At 46.0% G+C, this 18413-nt stretch overlaps 1 protein-coding gene across 1 annotated transcript in view; it reads left to right on the plus strand.

Annotated features, from left to right (window-relative positions):
• LOC146796829 (metalloproteinase inhibitor 1-like) overlaps positions 1-18413 on the plus strand; it is a 44970-nt gene that overhangs the window by 13342 nt on the left and 13215 nt on the right. The window contains exon 3 of the mRNA XM_085629571.1: positions 4314-4402. Within this exon, the coding sequence (XP_085485697.1) occupies positions 4314-4402 (89 nt within the window). The remainder of the gene's footprint in view (positions 1-4313; positions 4403-18413) is intronic.

Raw genomic sequence — 18413 nt, forward strand, 5'->3', positions numbered from 1 at the left:
CTGATGCAGATTTTGGAAAATTAAAATTATGACTTAGTTGAAAAATCTTACTTGGGACCTGGGTGAGGCAGCAATGTAACTTAAGTGACAAATCTATTTCAGTGGCTATGAAATCCAGGTTTGTCCTGTTTAAAGCTTTCTTCACCAATGCTGAAGGCTTCCGCTAGAATTTGGATTCAATGTATCTGACTTCGGACCCTCACAATTTTAGGATTCTTCCTTGCCCTGCTAGAGGAGTATGCTTAGTCCACAACAGATCAATAGGCACACACCCTTCCAGACACAAAGTTCCCACTTGCCCCAGACTAACAGAACAAACACATCTGGGCGTGGACCTCACCTCTATTTCACTGAAAGGACTGCCTACAGTAGTAAGGTTTTTACATGCCATAACGTCATGCCCATGAGTACACTATTACTTTTAAAAGGAGGACTCCTCCATTGTTATCCTGTATATCATATGTCTTCCGCTTCCAGAGTGAATATTTGTTTCTGATGAACTATAGACCGTACTAAGGAATTGTTTTCAATACACTTAAATATACTGTGCCTCATTCAAGGTTTGACAGTTTGACCATCATCCTGCCTGGGTGGTAGAGGTCATAGCCTCTGCCACCCTGACAGATGACTAACTTCTATATTTAGAGATCTGTGTCTGTCTGCAGTTGATCTCTGTGCTGCCAAAGGGACCTCTACCACTGTGTCTCTTCTGAAGGCACTGTAGCATTACTGAATATTCTCCATGTTCAAGTGCCCACTCAGCAATATTTATTCAAACAAACTCTCAAATGGGTGAAAATCAAACCACTGTTGCCACTGACATCCTTTTAGTTTTCTCCAAGAACGTAACTTAACTTTTTTCTATTTAGAGTCACTAGGCTTTTCCTACTGGTCCCGAACAGGAAAATAGTACGTCAGAATATTTGTTCCAAAAAGTCCATTCATGGGGCTGTTGGTGTAAGTTTCGAACGGTGGAGACAGCAGGGGATCTTCTGCTGGATTTGCCTGACTCTAACTAAAGCACTCTGTCCACCAAACTTGAAAGAAGGTCATTATATCCAATGTTTAACATGACCATGATACTTGACAAGAATCTAGCCTTCCTGGAACTATTTGGAAACACATCTTCTACTTGAACTATTTTCAAGACACATGCATGTTGCTCCCAGTTGCCTTCCAGTGTTATATAATTTCACATTGTCAAGGGATGAGATTTTAAAGGGACTACCCAGTAAACAATGTCACAACATGTCTCAAAAGCCAAGATGAGATCATCAAAAACAGCATCTAGCATGCATTCTGCTAGTGATTAAGATACAGGTCATGAGAAGAGAACAGTTTTTTCCTCTACAGTGAATGTCCCCTTTAGGAGTAGCCCTCCTGGATGTCTTGTTGCTTTTGCACTTTCATACAACCAGGCCAGGTTCTAGTAGTTCTTCACAAAGCCAGAGCAGAACAAAGACAAACAAACAACATTTTTATTGATATAGACCTCTTCAGAGATCCACAATATGATAAAATAATATATACAAATTATTCGAATCCATAATATCACGATATAAAAATACAACGTATACAGAAGAAATTGTTATTCATGGTTTAAACATCTCTAAAACAACAGAAGAAACACTTTTAAAAAAATTAAAACTTTATAACATACAAATTCATGTGGTGAAGCTCTTATTAACTCAATCAAATCCATAGTTCTAGAAATATTATATTTAATGCAAATAGGTTTTAAAAATCGGGTGCGTGCATCAACCAAGCAATTGTTCGGACAAACAAATAGGACATGTACCAAATCTTGAATGCCTCCACTACACAGATCACAGTGGTTGGATTTATCAAATATACCACCCCAATTTTTTGTTATATCTTTTAGTGGTAATGTCCTCAATCTTACCATTAGGATGCAACACCTAACCTTATGTTCTAGTGTGAATCCCAGGTATTTTGGGGTCACTGTATACTCTCATCCATTTCAAAGCTCAATCTTGGGGTCGAATTTTTCAAAAAGAACTTCAGGAGTGCTGGGGACCCAATTTGAGGAAGTTTCGTACAACATTGAAAGTGCTCCAAAGCAATCTCTAGATTTTCTTTAAAAGTGTTTTTCTCTGAGTCAACCTTTAAAGTATCATAACAGAAAAGCGCTCTCAATGTACTTTCAGGTGCATGTAGTAAGTTATAGCCCCATCTGACAAGATTTGCCAGGGCTCTTGTATATGCACTCACTACGCCAAGTTCCAGTCAAAGTACATGTACGGGTGTTGCTTGACAGTAGTAGTCAGCATACATAAGAGTTTTCCCTCTTTGACATTTAAAAAGCCCAATCTTTTTATAGGAATATATTCTAAACCATAGATTAATATAGGGGTAATCTTCGATAGATTTCTAGGAGGGCTGAAAAATGTCACCTCCCGGTGGATTAATAAAACTTTTTTATTGCACTAAGATGGGCTACCATTTTTTATTTAGTCAGTTGGAAATGCGAAGCAGTTCCAATAGACTGAGTGAAAACTCTTCCCAAATAAGTATAAGTAGATACTACTTCTACTGGAATTCCTCCTAATTTCCAGGTGAAACGTTTAGCCTTTTTCCTACCCCTAGACAGTACTATTTTTGTTTTTGAGATTTTCATTCTTAAAAAATATTTCTCTGTATAGTTAAAAAGTGCCTCCATGTTACGCTGCAGACCGATAGGAGCAAAGTCAAGAATGACCATGTTGTCAGCTTCCATTAAAAGATGGATTTTGTGAATTGCTATTTCGGGGTGGGGGGGAGGGTTATTTACCTCCTGAAAACAATCCAGCACTAAGGAATAGTGAGAAGAGAAGGGGAGCAAGTAAACATCCCTGCTTAAGACCATTCTGTGTGGGAATCTCATGGGTTAAACCCTTGTCTCCTCCCATCTGCACTTTACACTATGTAGATGTATGAACACCTACTATTATTCTTAGCAAGGTTTCCGGGACACCTAATTTCACTGGTTTTCTCCACAGGGAAGGCCTATCCACCTTGTCGAAAGATGTAGAAAAGTCGACAAATAAACTATAGACTACCTGGGCTTTGCTGACTACATATTTGTCAATAATGGTTTGCAGAAGAGTGATATTATCAATCACAGAGTGATTTTCGATGGAAGCCTGCTTGGACCATGGGAATTACCCCCCAGGATGTGGCTGAATCGTTCAGGTAGTCCAAAACGCTAGCCGCAAATATCCTTCCTGTAGCATCCAGGAGGGCAATTTGTTGATAATTGCTGGGGGAAAGACGGGAATCTTTTTTCAGAAGAAAGGCCAATATACTGCCCAACCAAGAGTTTGGAATATGGCCAGTTTGATAGCAGTGAATAAAAAGAGGGGCCAGGAGTTTGCTCCATCCTTCGATGTTTTCCTTTAGGACGTTCACTGGGATCATCCTATCTGGTCCCATTGCTGCTGTGTCTCTTGCTTTCCTTATATGTAAGGCAATTTGCTTTTCTGAAGGTGACTTTATCTGCTGATCGATCTCACTGCAGGTTCCAACCATTAAAGATTTTCCAATGTCGATAGTTGACAGGTTCTTTCCACACAGTTTAGACAGATAAACAGCCTATTCCTTTAGTGGGACTGGTGTTGCTGTCTGGGGCATTTTATTTCCACTGGTTTCTGCTACTATACCCCAGAAGGCCTTTGCGTTGTTTTGGCACACTTCTTCTTGAAGATCTATCCAATTTCTGTCCATTTTTGTTCTGATATCTTTCATGCAGAGCCTTTTTCGTCTTTTCTTTAGGATTGAGATTTCAGCCTTCCTGGCCCGTGAGAAGTTAATAAATTTGAATCTGATTATCCTATTTAATTTTCTGGAAAGAGGGTTCACTATAAAGCCTTTCTTTTTAGGGAAGCTATTTTTAATAAATGGATGCTTCCTCTGTAAAGTACTAGATACCGAGATCAAGGTGCTTTCAAAATATAGGAAACTGGATCGGCTTTTTTGTGAGTTTGTTCAAGCAACTGGAACTCTATTATCCTGTTCATTTCTTTATTAGTTAGCTTCTGTTTCTTGCTGCTCCAAAATTATCAGCCTGGCTTGTTTTGGATTAATACCTCTCCCCTTCCACATGACAGTGACCATGAAGAAACTGGCTGTAAACAAAGGTCTGTTTCCAGGAGAAGTACTGCGTGGTCGCTACTTTGGACAAAACAAAGACAAACAATTACATGAAAATCGCATTTCTTTTCCTTAGCCGTTTAAGTAGTAATACTTCCTTAACTAATACAATTTTTTGTTGACATGGCAATTTGGTGCTGATTGTCTCTTTTTTTGTCTGACAGTACTCCAAGTTAAATTCTTGGGACCCTCTGAGAGGCCTGGAGCCAGCCCTGCCGGCCCGACGAAGGGATATAACATTCAAATCACCAAGGTAATTTGTTTTTTTTTTAGTTTTACCTAATTAACAGCTTGAGTGAAGGGTGTCACTAATATTTCGTCAGTATAGCTTTCATTAGGAGTGGGATAACAAAAGTGGAGCAGAGTTTGCATCTTATGCCATTTTCCTCTGCACAGAGTCAGGGGACCTGTGGTAACCATGCTGCTGATCACAACCCAAAACACCACTGTTTTCTGAGCTTCCGCTTGGATGTATTTGAAGAACATATCTTACTGAAAAAGTTTACACTTAAAGAATGAAGCCCCATGTTTGATTGGGGTGCACAAAGTATTGACCACTTAGTTGCCAGAGTGGAATATAGGATTCAAAGCACGTCAGGGTCATTGTACGTCATCATAAATAGCATTCAAAGACATTTAAAAAGCAAATACATCTTGACTTTCAAAAGCAGAGCTATTTGGAAATCCTTTTTTTTTGCAAATCACAAGACACATGCACATGCATGGCTGGCAATTTTGCAGTGAGTTTTCTATTAAAGAAACTGCTTAACTCGTAGAAAACATGAGTTGCAAACATGACTTGACGTGAATGACTTTCAGCTCTACTTTTGGTTGGGGGTGTATTCTCACTCCTAAGAAAATGTCACTACAAAAAGGCCAGCTGGTAATTTCTACAGCACATTATTCACGTAAATTGAAGAAATGTCCCGAACTTCAGAAGGGACAGTCATAAAATATTGCGATATTTTATGATGTGCTACGCAAACCATACTCGCCCTGGGGTTTATAGGGGCACAACCTTCTCAAGTATGGTGGGAAAAGAGTGGATTTCACAGCCCAATTACCCTAAAAAATGAATAAGACCTCTATGTATTAGGGACAGTTTACAAAATGTGATTTCACACGGCCCATCATTAATCAAAAAGTTATACAGCATGTCTCTTTATTTCATTTTTCCATCTTGTACCTTTCAAATAAATTTGCATCCAGTTGTATAACGAATCTGATAATATCGACCAGCAATACTATTTCATTCACTACATAACTATTACTACATCGTAAAAATATTTTTTTTTTTTTTAAAGAAATTTTATTGTTTTCAAAACAAATACAACCAAAGGACAAGGAATCAGACCATGTGTACAGTTCATTGGACAAATCACCACGCAGAGTCATAATTTCTTCAAGTAGTCCCAAGTCGAACGCTTTGAGACAAACATTGCCGTCCCCCCTCCCTTCCACCCCCTTCCTAGCCATCCGAGTCAGAGGAGTCCTCATCTGAAAGAGGTGGTGGATCACATATGTTACCCCTATACTTGTTCCACGCTCCCCATACTCTGACCCACTTTCGAGGACATCCCCGCCGGATAAATACGGAGCGCTCAGCAAACATGGCCCTATCCATCTCTCTCTTCCATATTGATCGGAGCGCTCAGCAAACATGGCCCTATCCATCTCTCTCTTCCATATTGATAGCAACGGTGTCTCCACCGCTGCCCATTTTTGGGCTATGTTCCTTTTGGCCGTCATGTTCCCCAGCGTCAGCCACACGTCGCCTATCACCGAGATTCCGATGGTGTCCCAAGCGTCGAAGCCCTTGCTGTCCCTCAGACGACCCAGCCGTTTGGTATCCCAGAGAGGTGTAAGCTGCATCAGGACTCCCCGCCAACCCAACCTGGCCTGCGCCGCATGCCAGATAGATACAGTCTGTCTCAGAGGGCCGATCAGCTGCGGGGCCAGCCGGGCATCATATAGAGGGGTTAGCATACCCCTTTCACCCAGTACATCCCTATCCGCCTTAAACGCAGGGTCCGACTGAGGCGCATGGAGCCACTGGTTGATCACCTTGAGCTGCGCCACCCAATAATAGAGCTGGATATCCGGGAGCGCAATTCCCCCATCGTACCACCCACGGACTAATTTTGCTTGTGCTATGCGCGCCGGTTTGTTGCCCCAGAGTAGGTTGGAGACCTGCGCTGCTACCGCGCGGAAGTAGGTCGGCGGCACCGGATATGGAGTATTCTCTAGCACATAAGGAAACCGCGGCAGGGCCATCATTTTGAAGAGCGCTGCCCTCCCCACCAGGGTCAAGGGCAACGCTCCCCAGTGCTGCACATCACGCTTGAGGCGGTCCAATTGAGGGCTCAAGTTGTGCCTGAAAAATTCAAACTGATCCAGTGTAACGTGCACCCCCAGGTATTTGAACGACCCCTCCACCACTTCTATCTGGCATCCCTCCGACAGTCGAGGAGGGGGGCCCCGTAGCACCAGGAGGACTGACTTCGACCAGTTTATCGTATAGCCAGATGCCCGGCCGAATACCTCGCAGATGTTAAGCAATGTTAGGATGGAACGCCTAGGGGAAGACAAGTAAAGCAGTATGTCATCCGCGTAGAGGGAGACGCGGTCTTCCCAGTCCGCAGACCAGCGAAGGCCCCGCATCATGGACTCCCACCGTATCCAAGTCGCGAGCGGCTAAAGCACTAGGGCGAAAAGCAGCGGCGAGAGAGGGCAGCCCTGACGCGTACCCCGCCCCAGGGGGAAATCCTCCGACATATGCCCGTTGGCCGCGACATGGGCCAGCGGCTTGGTGTAGAGGAGTCGGATCCAGGCACAGAACTTCGGCCCAAACCCCAGATGTGACAACACCGCGAAGAGAAAGGGCCATTCCACCATATCGAATGCCATGCGGGCATCAAGGGAGAGAATGACAGCCGGTTCCTGCAGTCGTTCCACTCGGGCCAGCACACCATGTAAGCACCTCAAATTGTGGGAGGTACTTCTCCCAGGCATAAAGCCCGACTGGTCCGGGTGCACTATGTCAGCCAAATGAGGCGTGAGTCGGAGGGCCAACAGTTTCGCAAGGAGCTTGACCTCTGCATTGATCAGCGAAATGGGACGATAGGAGACACATTGATCCGCCGGCTTACTTGGCTTCGGTATTACCACGATAGTGGCCGTTCGCTGGTCCGCGGGGAGCTCCCCCGCCTCCAGGCCGTGCGTGTACATATTCAGCAAGTGTGGGGCCAGCATCTCGGGCAGCCGTTGATACAGCTCAATCGGGATGCTGTTGGGACCCAGCGCCTTACCGGGCTGCAACGCGTTAATAGCCACCTGTAGCTCCTCTACCGTGAGCTCGGCCTCCAGGGTCTCTCTAGCCTCAGGGGAGAGCTTGGGCATCTGCAAGTCTTTGATATATGTCAATGCCATCTCCACCGACATGGAGGAATTGGAGGAGTACACTTCTCGAAAGTGCATCGCCAGGGTGTGCACTATTTCTCTTGGGTCTGACGTTTTCGACCCCTCGGCAGTGTCAAGCTGCACAATCCACCGGGCTCCGCTGTCGCATCTGTCCAGCCACGCAAGTAGCCTTCCGGTTTTATCGCCTACGTCGTAGACTGTGTGCCTCGAGGCCTCTAGTTGCTGTCTGACACGCTCTGCTAGGTGTTCCCTGTGTTTCACCTGAGTCACTCGCAGGTCATGCGAGGTTTCACGGGAGGGGGTTTCGGCCTGGAGAGCCTCCGCAGTCCGGAGCGCAAGCTCCAGCGACTGCAACTCAGATGTCTGCGTGCGCTTATAACCTGTGATGGCGGCCATTGCCTGGCCCCACACCACCATTTTGTACGCCTCCCAAAGAATCGTGGGGGAGTCGACCGAAGCGGCGTTTTCATGGAAGTAGAGTTTTGTTGCCTGTGTGATGGATTTACTAATTTTCGGCAGTGGCATGTAGCCGGGGCGTATCGGATATACGCGGCGGCGCATCAGGTGATAGCTATTGTATTGCAAGAGGATCGGGGAATGATCAGAGATGCCCCTGGGTCTGATGTCAATACTTTCAATATTGCGAAGGCAACCGGGGGAGCCCAGAAAGTGATCGATACGGGTTAGACTATCGTGTACCCCGGAGTGGTACGTGTAGGATCGCTTCCCCGGGTGATACAATCGCCAGAGATCTGTGAACCCGAGCGCCGCCGTGAAGCCCGCAAGGCGGGTCATTCCCCCGCCCCTCACTCGAGGCAGAGACCGGTCAGTGTGGTCATTCATCACTGCATTAAAGTCACCCCCAATTAACACCTCTCCCTCTGGTAGCGCAAGTAGAAATTCACTAAGCGCCGGGAGCGCCTCAGCATGTAACCCGGGTGGGATATAGACCGACACTACGTTGTAGGGCCGCCCTTCCCATTGAAGGTGCGCGGCGGTGAAACGCCCGGCTCCGTCCGTATTTACACTAAGCACGATTAAGTGGGACTGTTTGCGCATCAATATGCCAACCCCCCGGGACCCAGAGGTGAAGTCAGAATGCACCACCATCTTATATCCCCATCTGTCCAGCGCTCTAGTAGCAGTGCCAGTGAGGTGGGTCTCTTGGAGTAAGACCAGTGCCAGGGCACACCGTTTGATACTGTGCAGGACCAGGCCCCGTTTGATTTTATCTCCCAATCCCCGAACATTCCATGTGAGTAGAGAGAGGGGCCGCACCGGGGTCAAATTGGTGTCAGGGGATACATCACTCAGCAAGCCTTACTTCACGGCGGTTGGGAGAAGCGACAAAGCATGATGCGGATAACGCGTACTGCGACCCGGGTCGTGTATTGAGTATGTGCGTGGTGTAAGTCTGAGGTCCGTGTCCTATATAACCAAAACAGAAAAACAAAACCATAAAACGTTCCCCAACCCCCCACCCCCCTCCCTGCCTCCCTGCCACACGGACTCAGAACTGCCCGCCACCCCAACTCAGCAGAGTGCTCAATCCCTTTAACCCCAACCAGTACTTGCGCTTTTAGGAGCGTGGAGTCCGAGGGAGACCAGGACATCCCCTATCCCCAGGTCCCATCGTTCATGTCCCAAAACAGCTGATATGAGGCCAATACATCATCAGCGGTCCCCGTAGGTCAGTCTCGAACTACATTTCGGGGATAATACAAGCCACTATGTCATCCGGTAGGTTCCTCCTCAACCTCTTCCGTTCGCCGGTCGTGTCCAGTAGGATCTTCCGCACTCCCGGGGCGCCTTGTCCCCCGGTTGAAGCGCCCTGCGTTACTAGCTTGGTGCCACCCCTCCAACCAGTCATGAGCCTCCTCTGGTGTGTTAAAGAAGAGCATTGCATATGGCAGTTCTCGGGCCCTTAGCTTCTTCTTGACCTCCACGAAGCTCCGTCGCTGCGCCGCCACCGCCGCCGCATAGTCTGGGAAGAAGGACACCGTGGAGTTCTGGAGACGGATGGGCGGTGCCCCCCGCGCCGCTTGCAGAATGGCGTCCCTGTCCCGAAAATTGAACAGGTGGGCCAGGACGGGCCTCGGAGGCGCCCCCACCTTCGGTCGCCCACCTGGTACTCTATGGGCTCGCTCCACCGAGAAAAATGCCGAGAGGCCCCGGGGTTGTAACTTGGATTTGATCAATTCTTCAACATAGAGGTCCATGGCTGGGTGTCCCTCACTTTCGGGAATCCCGGTAATGCGCATGTTATTGCGGCGGGAGCGTCCTTCCTGGTCGTCCAGCCGGGCCGCCATACGTTTGTTCTCCGACTCTAACTGAGACACCCTCTGCAAGAGGTAGCTCGAGTCTTTCGCTAGGGTCTCCGTTACCTGCTCCACCTCCTCAACCCTGGCGGACATATTCTGGAAGTCCGCGCGAAGCAGGGACACGTCCGTAGAAATCGACCCCACCGTGGATTGTACCTGCGTTAAGGCCGCCATAATGTCTTCCAGTGTTACCTTTGGTGCGTCGTTGGTCGCCGCCATCTTCTCGGCGCGGCCGCTGCGGTCTGGCACTGCGGAGTCTTTGGTGTAGGCGAATTTACCCAGCTTGCCCTGCTGGTGCCCCTTGGTTCCTTTCCCGCTCATGGCGCTGATGGGTGATGCCTCCAAACTCCACTCCCGCAGAGCAATGGAGAGTCGGTGCAGCAGGGCGCCCCGGTCAGGCCACGAACCCCTCAGGCAGCCCGGGGAACGTTCTCCGTCCCAGGTCGTTCCCCTGGGGGTGGCACGGATCAGCAGGGGCGGCTTCTCACCGCAGCGGAGTCCGGCTCAGGGCAGGGCCACAGTTCTCGGTTCACCCCACCGGTCCCTGCTAGTAGTGGGTGCTCGGGGGAGCCTCACCGGCGCCAGGCAGCAGCCCGCAGAAGCGTGTCCCAGGCCTCCGGGATGAGCAGTGGAGTTCGCGCCTCAGCCCCGAAGCCTCAATCAGGTCTCTCGGTGTGGGCCGATCGGGGTCTTCAGGCACGGTTGTGCAGCCCTCTCCGGATCACTCGCCTCAATGCTGCCCCGGCTCCATCCGGTCGCGCTGTCGTCGGTTCCGCCAGTAGTCGCCAAACCTCCGCCGTCGCCTCAGGGCCGGTCCGGCCCGGTCGCGCTCCGCCCGGGGTCACCTTGCCACTCGAGGCCCCGGTCGTACGCGCCGAGGTAGGCCGCAAATCTCCGGGCCTCGCCGATTCCGTCCCAGGCGTCCGAGGGATCCGGGAGTCGGATCAGGCGGCGTCGCTATATGTCCGCTGTCCGTTCCGGGACTTTTGGGGTCGGATCACAGCACGGATGGATTGCGGATGTTAGGGGAGTCGATCTCGTCCCCAGAGCCCAACTAGGTTGCGGCCATCTTGCTTGGCTGCAAGCCACGCCCCCGTAAAAATAATTATTTGAATACCGTTTATACCTCCATCTTTACTTACCTGGGCTCACCATGCCATGCAGTAATTACCTCAATGTAGTGGAAGCAATATCTTTCTGATGCAATGTAACAGACCTACTATCCCTGTATCACATGTTCCATCTTATGACTTAGAATTCCTCTTGGGATGATTAAGATGTAAAAATCAAGCCATACAGATTTAGCAATCATATAACATTGACACCAGTGTTAACAAAACAAATGGGCCTATAAAGCATTGTTATTGCTCAATTACAGAAGGCCCTGCTCATGAAATATATATGGATCTAAACTAATTTTTATATGTTTCACACACAGTCACAGTCGTTTGTCTGCAAAAACTGTGCCAGACATGGATTTACAAGCATCTTACTGTGAAAGTGATGTGACAACTCCATGGGGAGCATTCGTCAAAGCACAGAAACAAGCCCCCTGTACAATTCCACATTTAGTCTCTGTGGGAAAATACTTTTCTCATGTAGAAATCCCTTCAGTTACATCCCCACCAAATCTGAAGGTTATACATTTTCCTTTATGTCTTGGAAGGGGGGCTACCCCAGCCCTTGGCTACACTAAAGGCCTGATTTAGATTTAGGCAGACAGGTGACTTCGTCACAACAGTGACAGATATCCCATCTGCTGAAATATAAATCTCATAGGATATTGTGGGATATTTCACCAGATGGTACATCCATCACCATTGCGATGGAGTAACCTGTCCACCGAAATCTAAATCAGGTCCAAAGTCTCCAACTGTTTAAGGGAGGCAAGGGTTGGTAGGGACTTTGAGAATACTCCCGGCTTGCTCCTAAAGTTCCAAGATAAATCTTGATATAGAATCATAATCAATATATACAAAATATTTAATTGTAGATATGTGTATAGTCTAAAAAAGATTATGTACCTGTTAGTTCTCAAAGTTCATATAGATTCTAATGTCATCACTTCATGAATCTTTTCAGACCAGTCCTCCATTTGATATCTTATATTGCAGCACAAAAGAACACTATGTTGACATTTAAAAAAAAATCTGCTTTGAAAAAGAATAAGGGTCTGAATTATGTTATGGTATGTTACAAAAAATAATAAAGCGCTCAAATACCCATAGGTGTCTTGGCGCTTAGTGCTACAGAAGGTAAGGCCTGGATGAAAAAAAACGATTGATTGAAGAGCCACGTTTTTATTTGTTTTCTGAATGACAATAGAGTAGGACTCACTTTAATTGTGAGGGAAGAGAGTTCCACAGGCAACTACGAAACTTCTGTCACCCCATTTGGATCTGTGGGTTCTTGGGACGACAAGAAGGTTAGCACCTGCTGAGCGCAGGGATCTAATGGGAGTGTAAAACTTAAATGAATTCTTCAAAACTTCCTGCCTAAAAGACCATAATGAATGGCCTTATATGGAATGCAAAGTGCTTTGAATTTTGTTCTGCTTCTTATAGGTTGCCAGTGAAGCTGTCTCACTGCATTAGAGATAGACTTAAATTTCAGAGTGCCCGACAGTATCCTAGTAGCCGCATTCTGCACCAACTGCAGCTTACTAAGAACCATTTCCTGTGCATTGATCAAAAGGCTGTTACAGTGAACAACTTTGGACATAACCAAAGCAGATATTAACTTTCTCCTGACACCGACCGGGAAAAACGGAAGCAGTTTCTTCACCCTTTTTAGGACATAAAAGGCTGAGGGCATCACTGCTTATCGTCACGAATGACATGCAGGTTCTTGGCTTTAGTGACCGGGATTGTGAGTGATCCCAATTTATCCGTCCGCCAGCCCGAAGACCACCCAGGAGATACATTTCCAAAGACCATTACCTCTGTCTTGGATGAATTTAATTTAAGGCAATGTCTTGACATCCAGGTACTGATGACCAACATGTCATCATGGAAGATAGCCGATACGGTTTCCCCGTTTTTATGAACGTTGAGCACTAATTTTTATATGTTTCACACACAGTCACAGTCGTTTGTCTGCAAAAACTGTGCCAGACATGGATTTGCAAGCATCTTACTGTGAAAGTGATGTGACAACTCCATGGGGAGCATTCGTCAAAGCATAGAAACAAGCCCCCTGTGCAATTCCACATTTAGTCTCTGTGGGAAAATACTTTTCTCATGTCGAAATCCCTTCAGTTACATCCCCACCAAATCTGAAGGTTATACATTTTCCTTTATGTCTTGGAAGGGGGGCTACTCCAGCCCTTGGCTACACTAAAGGCCTGATTTAGATTTAGGCAGACAGGTGACTTCGTCACAACAGTGACAGATATCCCATCTGCTGAAATATAAATCTCATAGGATATTGTGGGATATTTCACCAGATGGTACATCCATCACCATTGCGATGGAGTAACCTGTCCACCGAAATCTAAATCAGGTCCAAAGTCTCCAACTGTTTAAGGGAGGCAAGGGTTGGTAGGGACTTTAAGAATACTCCCGGCTTGCTCCTTTAAGTTCCAAGACAAATCTTGATATAGAATCATAATCAATATATACAAAATATTTAATTGTAGATATGTGTATAGTCTAAAAAAGATTATGTACCTGTTAGTTCTCAAAGTTCATATAGATTCTAATGTCATCACTTCATGAATCTTTTCAGACCAGTCCTCCATTTGATATCTTATATTGCAGCACAAAGAACACTATGTTGACATTTAAAAAAAAATCTGCTTTGAAAAAGAATAAGGGTCTGAATTATGTTATGGTATGTTACAAAAAATAATAAAGCGCTCAAATACCCATAGGTGTCTTGGCGCTTAGTGCTACAGAAGGTAAGGCCTGGATGAAAAAAAACGATTGATTGAAGAGCCACGTTTTTATTTGTTTTCTGAATGACAATAGAGTAGGACTCGCTTTAATTGTGAGGGAAGAGAGTTCCACAGGCAACTACGAAACTTCTGTCACCCCATTTGGATCTGTGGGTTCTTGGGACGACAAGAAGGTTAGCACCTGCTGAGCGCAGGGATCTAATGGGAGTGTAAAACTTAAATGAATTCTTCAAAACTTCCGGCCTAAAAGACCATAATGAATGGCCTTATATGGAATGCAAAGTGCTTTGAATTTTGTTCTGCTTCTTATAGGTTGCCAGTGAAGCTGTCTCACTGCATTAGAGATAGACTTAAATTTCAGAGTGCCCGACAGTATCCTAGTAGCCGCATTCTGCACCAACTGCAGCTTACTAAGAACCATTTCCTGTGCATTGATCAAAAGGCTGTTACAGTAAACAACTTTGGACATAACCAAAGCAGATATTAACTTTCTCCTGACACCGACCGGGAAAAACAGAAGCAGTTACTTCACCCTTTTTAGGACATAAAAGGCTGAGGGCATCACAGCTTATCGTCACGAATGACACGCAGGTTCTTGGCTTTAGTGACCGGGATTGTGAGTGATCCCAATGTATCCGTCCACCAGCCCGAAGACCACCCAGGAGATACATTTCCAAAGACCATTACCTCTGTCTTGGATGAATTTAATTTAAGGCAATGTCTTGACATCCAAGTACTGATGACCAACATGTCATCATGGAAGATAGCCGATACGGTTTCCCCTTTTGTATGAACGTTGAGCACTAATTGGGTGTCATCTGCATATGATGTGAGCGCTAATCCAAAAGATTTGATCACACATGCTAAGTCTGTGACGTTAATGTTGAACAGCATCGGACTTATCGAGGATCCCTGTGGGACTCCGTGTGAAAGTGAAAAAACGGAAGAATTGAAATCGCCCAGGGTAAGGGGGTTTTTGCCTTATTCCCAATGCCTAGTGCAGAGACACAGTTGATCAGTTGATCAGCAAAGCATGATCAACCATGTCAAATGCTGCTGATAAGTCCAGTAGCACAAGTATGGCTACACCTGCTTTGTCTAACACAAACCTAATCTCATCAGTAGCTTTGATGAGTGCTGTTTCTGTACTATGGCCTTTCCTAAAGCCAAACGGTGTTTCATCCAACAGCTTATTCTCATAAATGTGTTGGGCCAATTGATCATTCATAATTTTTTTGGCAAGTTTAGCAGGCAAAGGGTGACGCGAAACTGGTTGATAATTGTTAGTATCCCCGGGTCAAAATTAGCTTTTTTAACAGTGGGAGGATAGAAGCCTTTTTCCATTGTGAGGGATAGATTCCTGCGCTAAACATAGAGTTGAAAAAATTTGCCAAGTTAGTACCTAAACAGTCTGAAATCAGTTTCAGAACCGAGGGGAGACAAACGTAGATCCCCATTTAACCCTGCTCACCAGATCGGTTATCTGTTCCGCGGAAACTGGCCAAATTCCCTGAAGGCAAAGCTGTATAGCCCCCCGTTGTTTAAATCCTGCTGACTCGTAACCTCGACCGAGGCATTAAAGTTCGAGTAGATTTGCCCCACCTTATTCTGGAAACTGAGGGCTAACAAATCACAAAATGCTTGGGATGCAACATTTGCATGGCTGCCTGATGGCGCTGCCAATTTAGACACCACCCGAAACAGGTGTTTGGTGGAATCTTGTTGCGTTTCTATTTCACTTGTATAGTAGTTACTTTTTTCTTTTAGCAAGAGGCGTTTATAGTTAGCCAGTGCCAACTTGTAGGCAGATTTCTCCTGGCTGTCATATTCTAGGCGCCAGCGCCTCTCTTATTTCCTGCACCGTTCTTTCTCCAGCCTCAAACCCTTAGAGAACCAGGGGGCTGAGGGAGTACTCCTGTTTTTGGAAACCGTTTTATACAGAACTAGTTTAGCAAAGGCATTTTGGAGCCAGTCCATATAGTTAATAGTGGCCAGTTCTGGATCTAGAACAGCTTCTGGCTGTGTATTAGATAGATGCTGTTTAAGAAGAGCCTGGTCTATACAACTCCAAACCTTAAACTGTTTAGGGGAGTCTGACCTAGTGCTTGGGGAAGTGGGATGCCGAATACAGATATCAAATCGTACAGCATGGTGATCAGACTATGTCAGAGGAAGGATCTCCTTTACCAAGATCTGCTTATTATTCGTGAATAGGCCATCAAGCGTGTGACTGGCCGAATGGGTAGGGCTGCTGATTCTTTGATAGAGTCCTATAGAAATCTAGCTCAGCGGTAAGGGATATAGAGTCCTTGTCCTCAGTGGCTTCCAGATGAAAAATAAAGTCCCCTAAAATGGTAAAGCTTGAATCAGAAGCGGCGGGTTCCAGTAGGTTTCCCACCAGTGATAAGAAGTCTCCCTGGGGCCCGGTGGGTTGTAAAGAAGGATCCCCTTAAAAGATTGATGATTGGAAAGCATAATGTTAAAATTGAGTGCCTCACATACCATAGAGGGGACCATATCTATCTTTACCATTAAGGTATTTCAGAATATTAGAGCCAAACCTCCCCCTCTTTTCCTTGGTCTATCACATCTGTGTACAGAGAAGCCAGCAGGAGTGGGAATACCAAAGTCTGGGCCCACTGAAGGGTCGGCCAAAGTTTCCGTAATAAATACGAGATCAAGATGATAGTTATCCAGAAAATCTGCTATTTCATATTTGTGCTTTGGGAGAAAGCGTGCATTAATGAGGGCCAAGTGAACCTTATCATTTTCCTCATACTTTGAGTCTGAATATTACTAGTCACAGTTTGTACCAAGTTCGACCGTACCCAGTCTTGGGCCTCCAGTACAAACCTACAGGTGGAGCAAAGTACTTTGGCCCTCTCTGGGAGGTTTGATGGATTTAAGCAAGCACAAACTTACTAAAATGACTTATTGCGCTTATTAAAAGCATCCAGTTCCATGCTGGTGTAGCGAACTACACATTGCCTCATTCCTGGATGGAGAGGATCAGGGGTCCTGGCACTAGGCGCGATATGGCGTACAACCCTGAGCTCCTCCCTTGCAGCGAGGGAGTTGTAGGTTCGCGACGCGAGGAGGTATCCCCATGATTAGGCATGACATCTTTGGTGTGTGAGGGAAACCGTCCTTAAAAGGGACACCCCCACCCCTTCCCACAGCACAGTTTTCTCCGCTTTCTCTTATTGGGACAACCGGTAGTCCATTGCTCGGACCCGAGAGTTTCTTGTGTTATTTAATGACATTTTATCAGCATTATCAAACATAAGGGATGGCCATCTAATGGCAGGAATTTTCACTACCATTGTAGTAGACACAGCCAGAATGTTCCTACTCTATCAAGTTTTTGCCATCATTATGCCAGACAGAAAACATGCTGTCAAGAAAGACTACTGTGTCATGGTTGGGGTCCCCCAACTTGCCCTGCCCTTCCAAGACTGAGGTCTGCAGACCCCTTCAGAAGCACAACCTATTAGGGCTCATCACCACATTCCACCCTTCATTAGCTCACATTCTGTTCCTCGCACCATCAGCCATTAACAGATTGGATTTCAACCATAATAGGAATTATAGAAAAGAAGATGTGCAGCTAATGATTAAAAAAAAAGTATCATACATGTGCAAGAAAGTATGAACGTTTACAGTGCTCTAAAAAGGATAAGCAAACACTAAAAAAATCCACACATAGTGTGTGGTCTGCAGGAGCTTGTAGTTAGGAACAGGTCTACATTCATTCACTTCAGCCCCTAAAAGGTTTAGGGTTATGGCTAATGGCATCAGCCTGATGGGGTGTTCACATATCCCATAAATGAAGCAGGTTACAGTGCTGACCCTAGAAAAATGTAAAGATATTAGCCATTGGAAAAATGCAGTCAATTAATTCTGGCAAGGCACCATCTTGAGAGTCCATCGCCTGCAGCATCACTGGTGCAGCCTGAAACCTTAAGTCTAGTGAGCGCAATTTACAAGGCAACTCTGAAGGACAATGACAATGCCGAAGTAGAAAACACATGAGGTAGGTGACAGCCTGAAATAGGGGGAAACAAACCACTAAGCTCATCAAGTGAAGCGTAAAGGTGCAGTGGTACTCAGCGCATCAGACACTAGAGCATGCCACATGCGTCAGTGGCGATGGTGAAGGCAGCTCGCATGGGGGACTGCACCACGGTACTCCAGAGGCCATCTCCTGAGGCACAACAGCAATGAAGCAGATGCCATCAGTATCACTTGAGCATCTGAATTAACCAGTCACTCTTCAAAGCCAAGGCAAAGGGTCACTGCTTGTGAAGTGGTAGTTGTGACTCACCTGAGACAACATCACGTCACTTGGCAGACTAACACCTTACCCATAGACCCATAGAGTTGCTGATGAACTAGATGACTGTTTGAGTACCCAGAGCATACTCTCCTGCTATATGATACTGAAAGACACATGTATTATGTACCTTATCATTACTATTATTGTTTGTAACACCTTTATGTTTTTCTTCCTTCCTGATACCCAAACTCTTTCTACTAAATGTGCAACAGAATGTAAATGATTTTTTATCATAGATATCCTTCAGCCATAAGACTGCTGTATACAATTGTACACATAGCCCTCATTCTAT

Source organism: Triturus cristatus, chromosome 10 (assembly GCF_964204655.1).
Source record: "Triturus cristatus chromosome 10, aTriCri1.1, whole genome shotgun sequence".
NCBI lineage: Eukaryota > Metazoa > Chordata > Amphibia > Caudata > Salamandridae > Triturus > Triturus cristatus.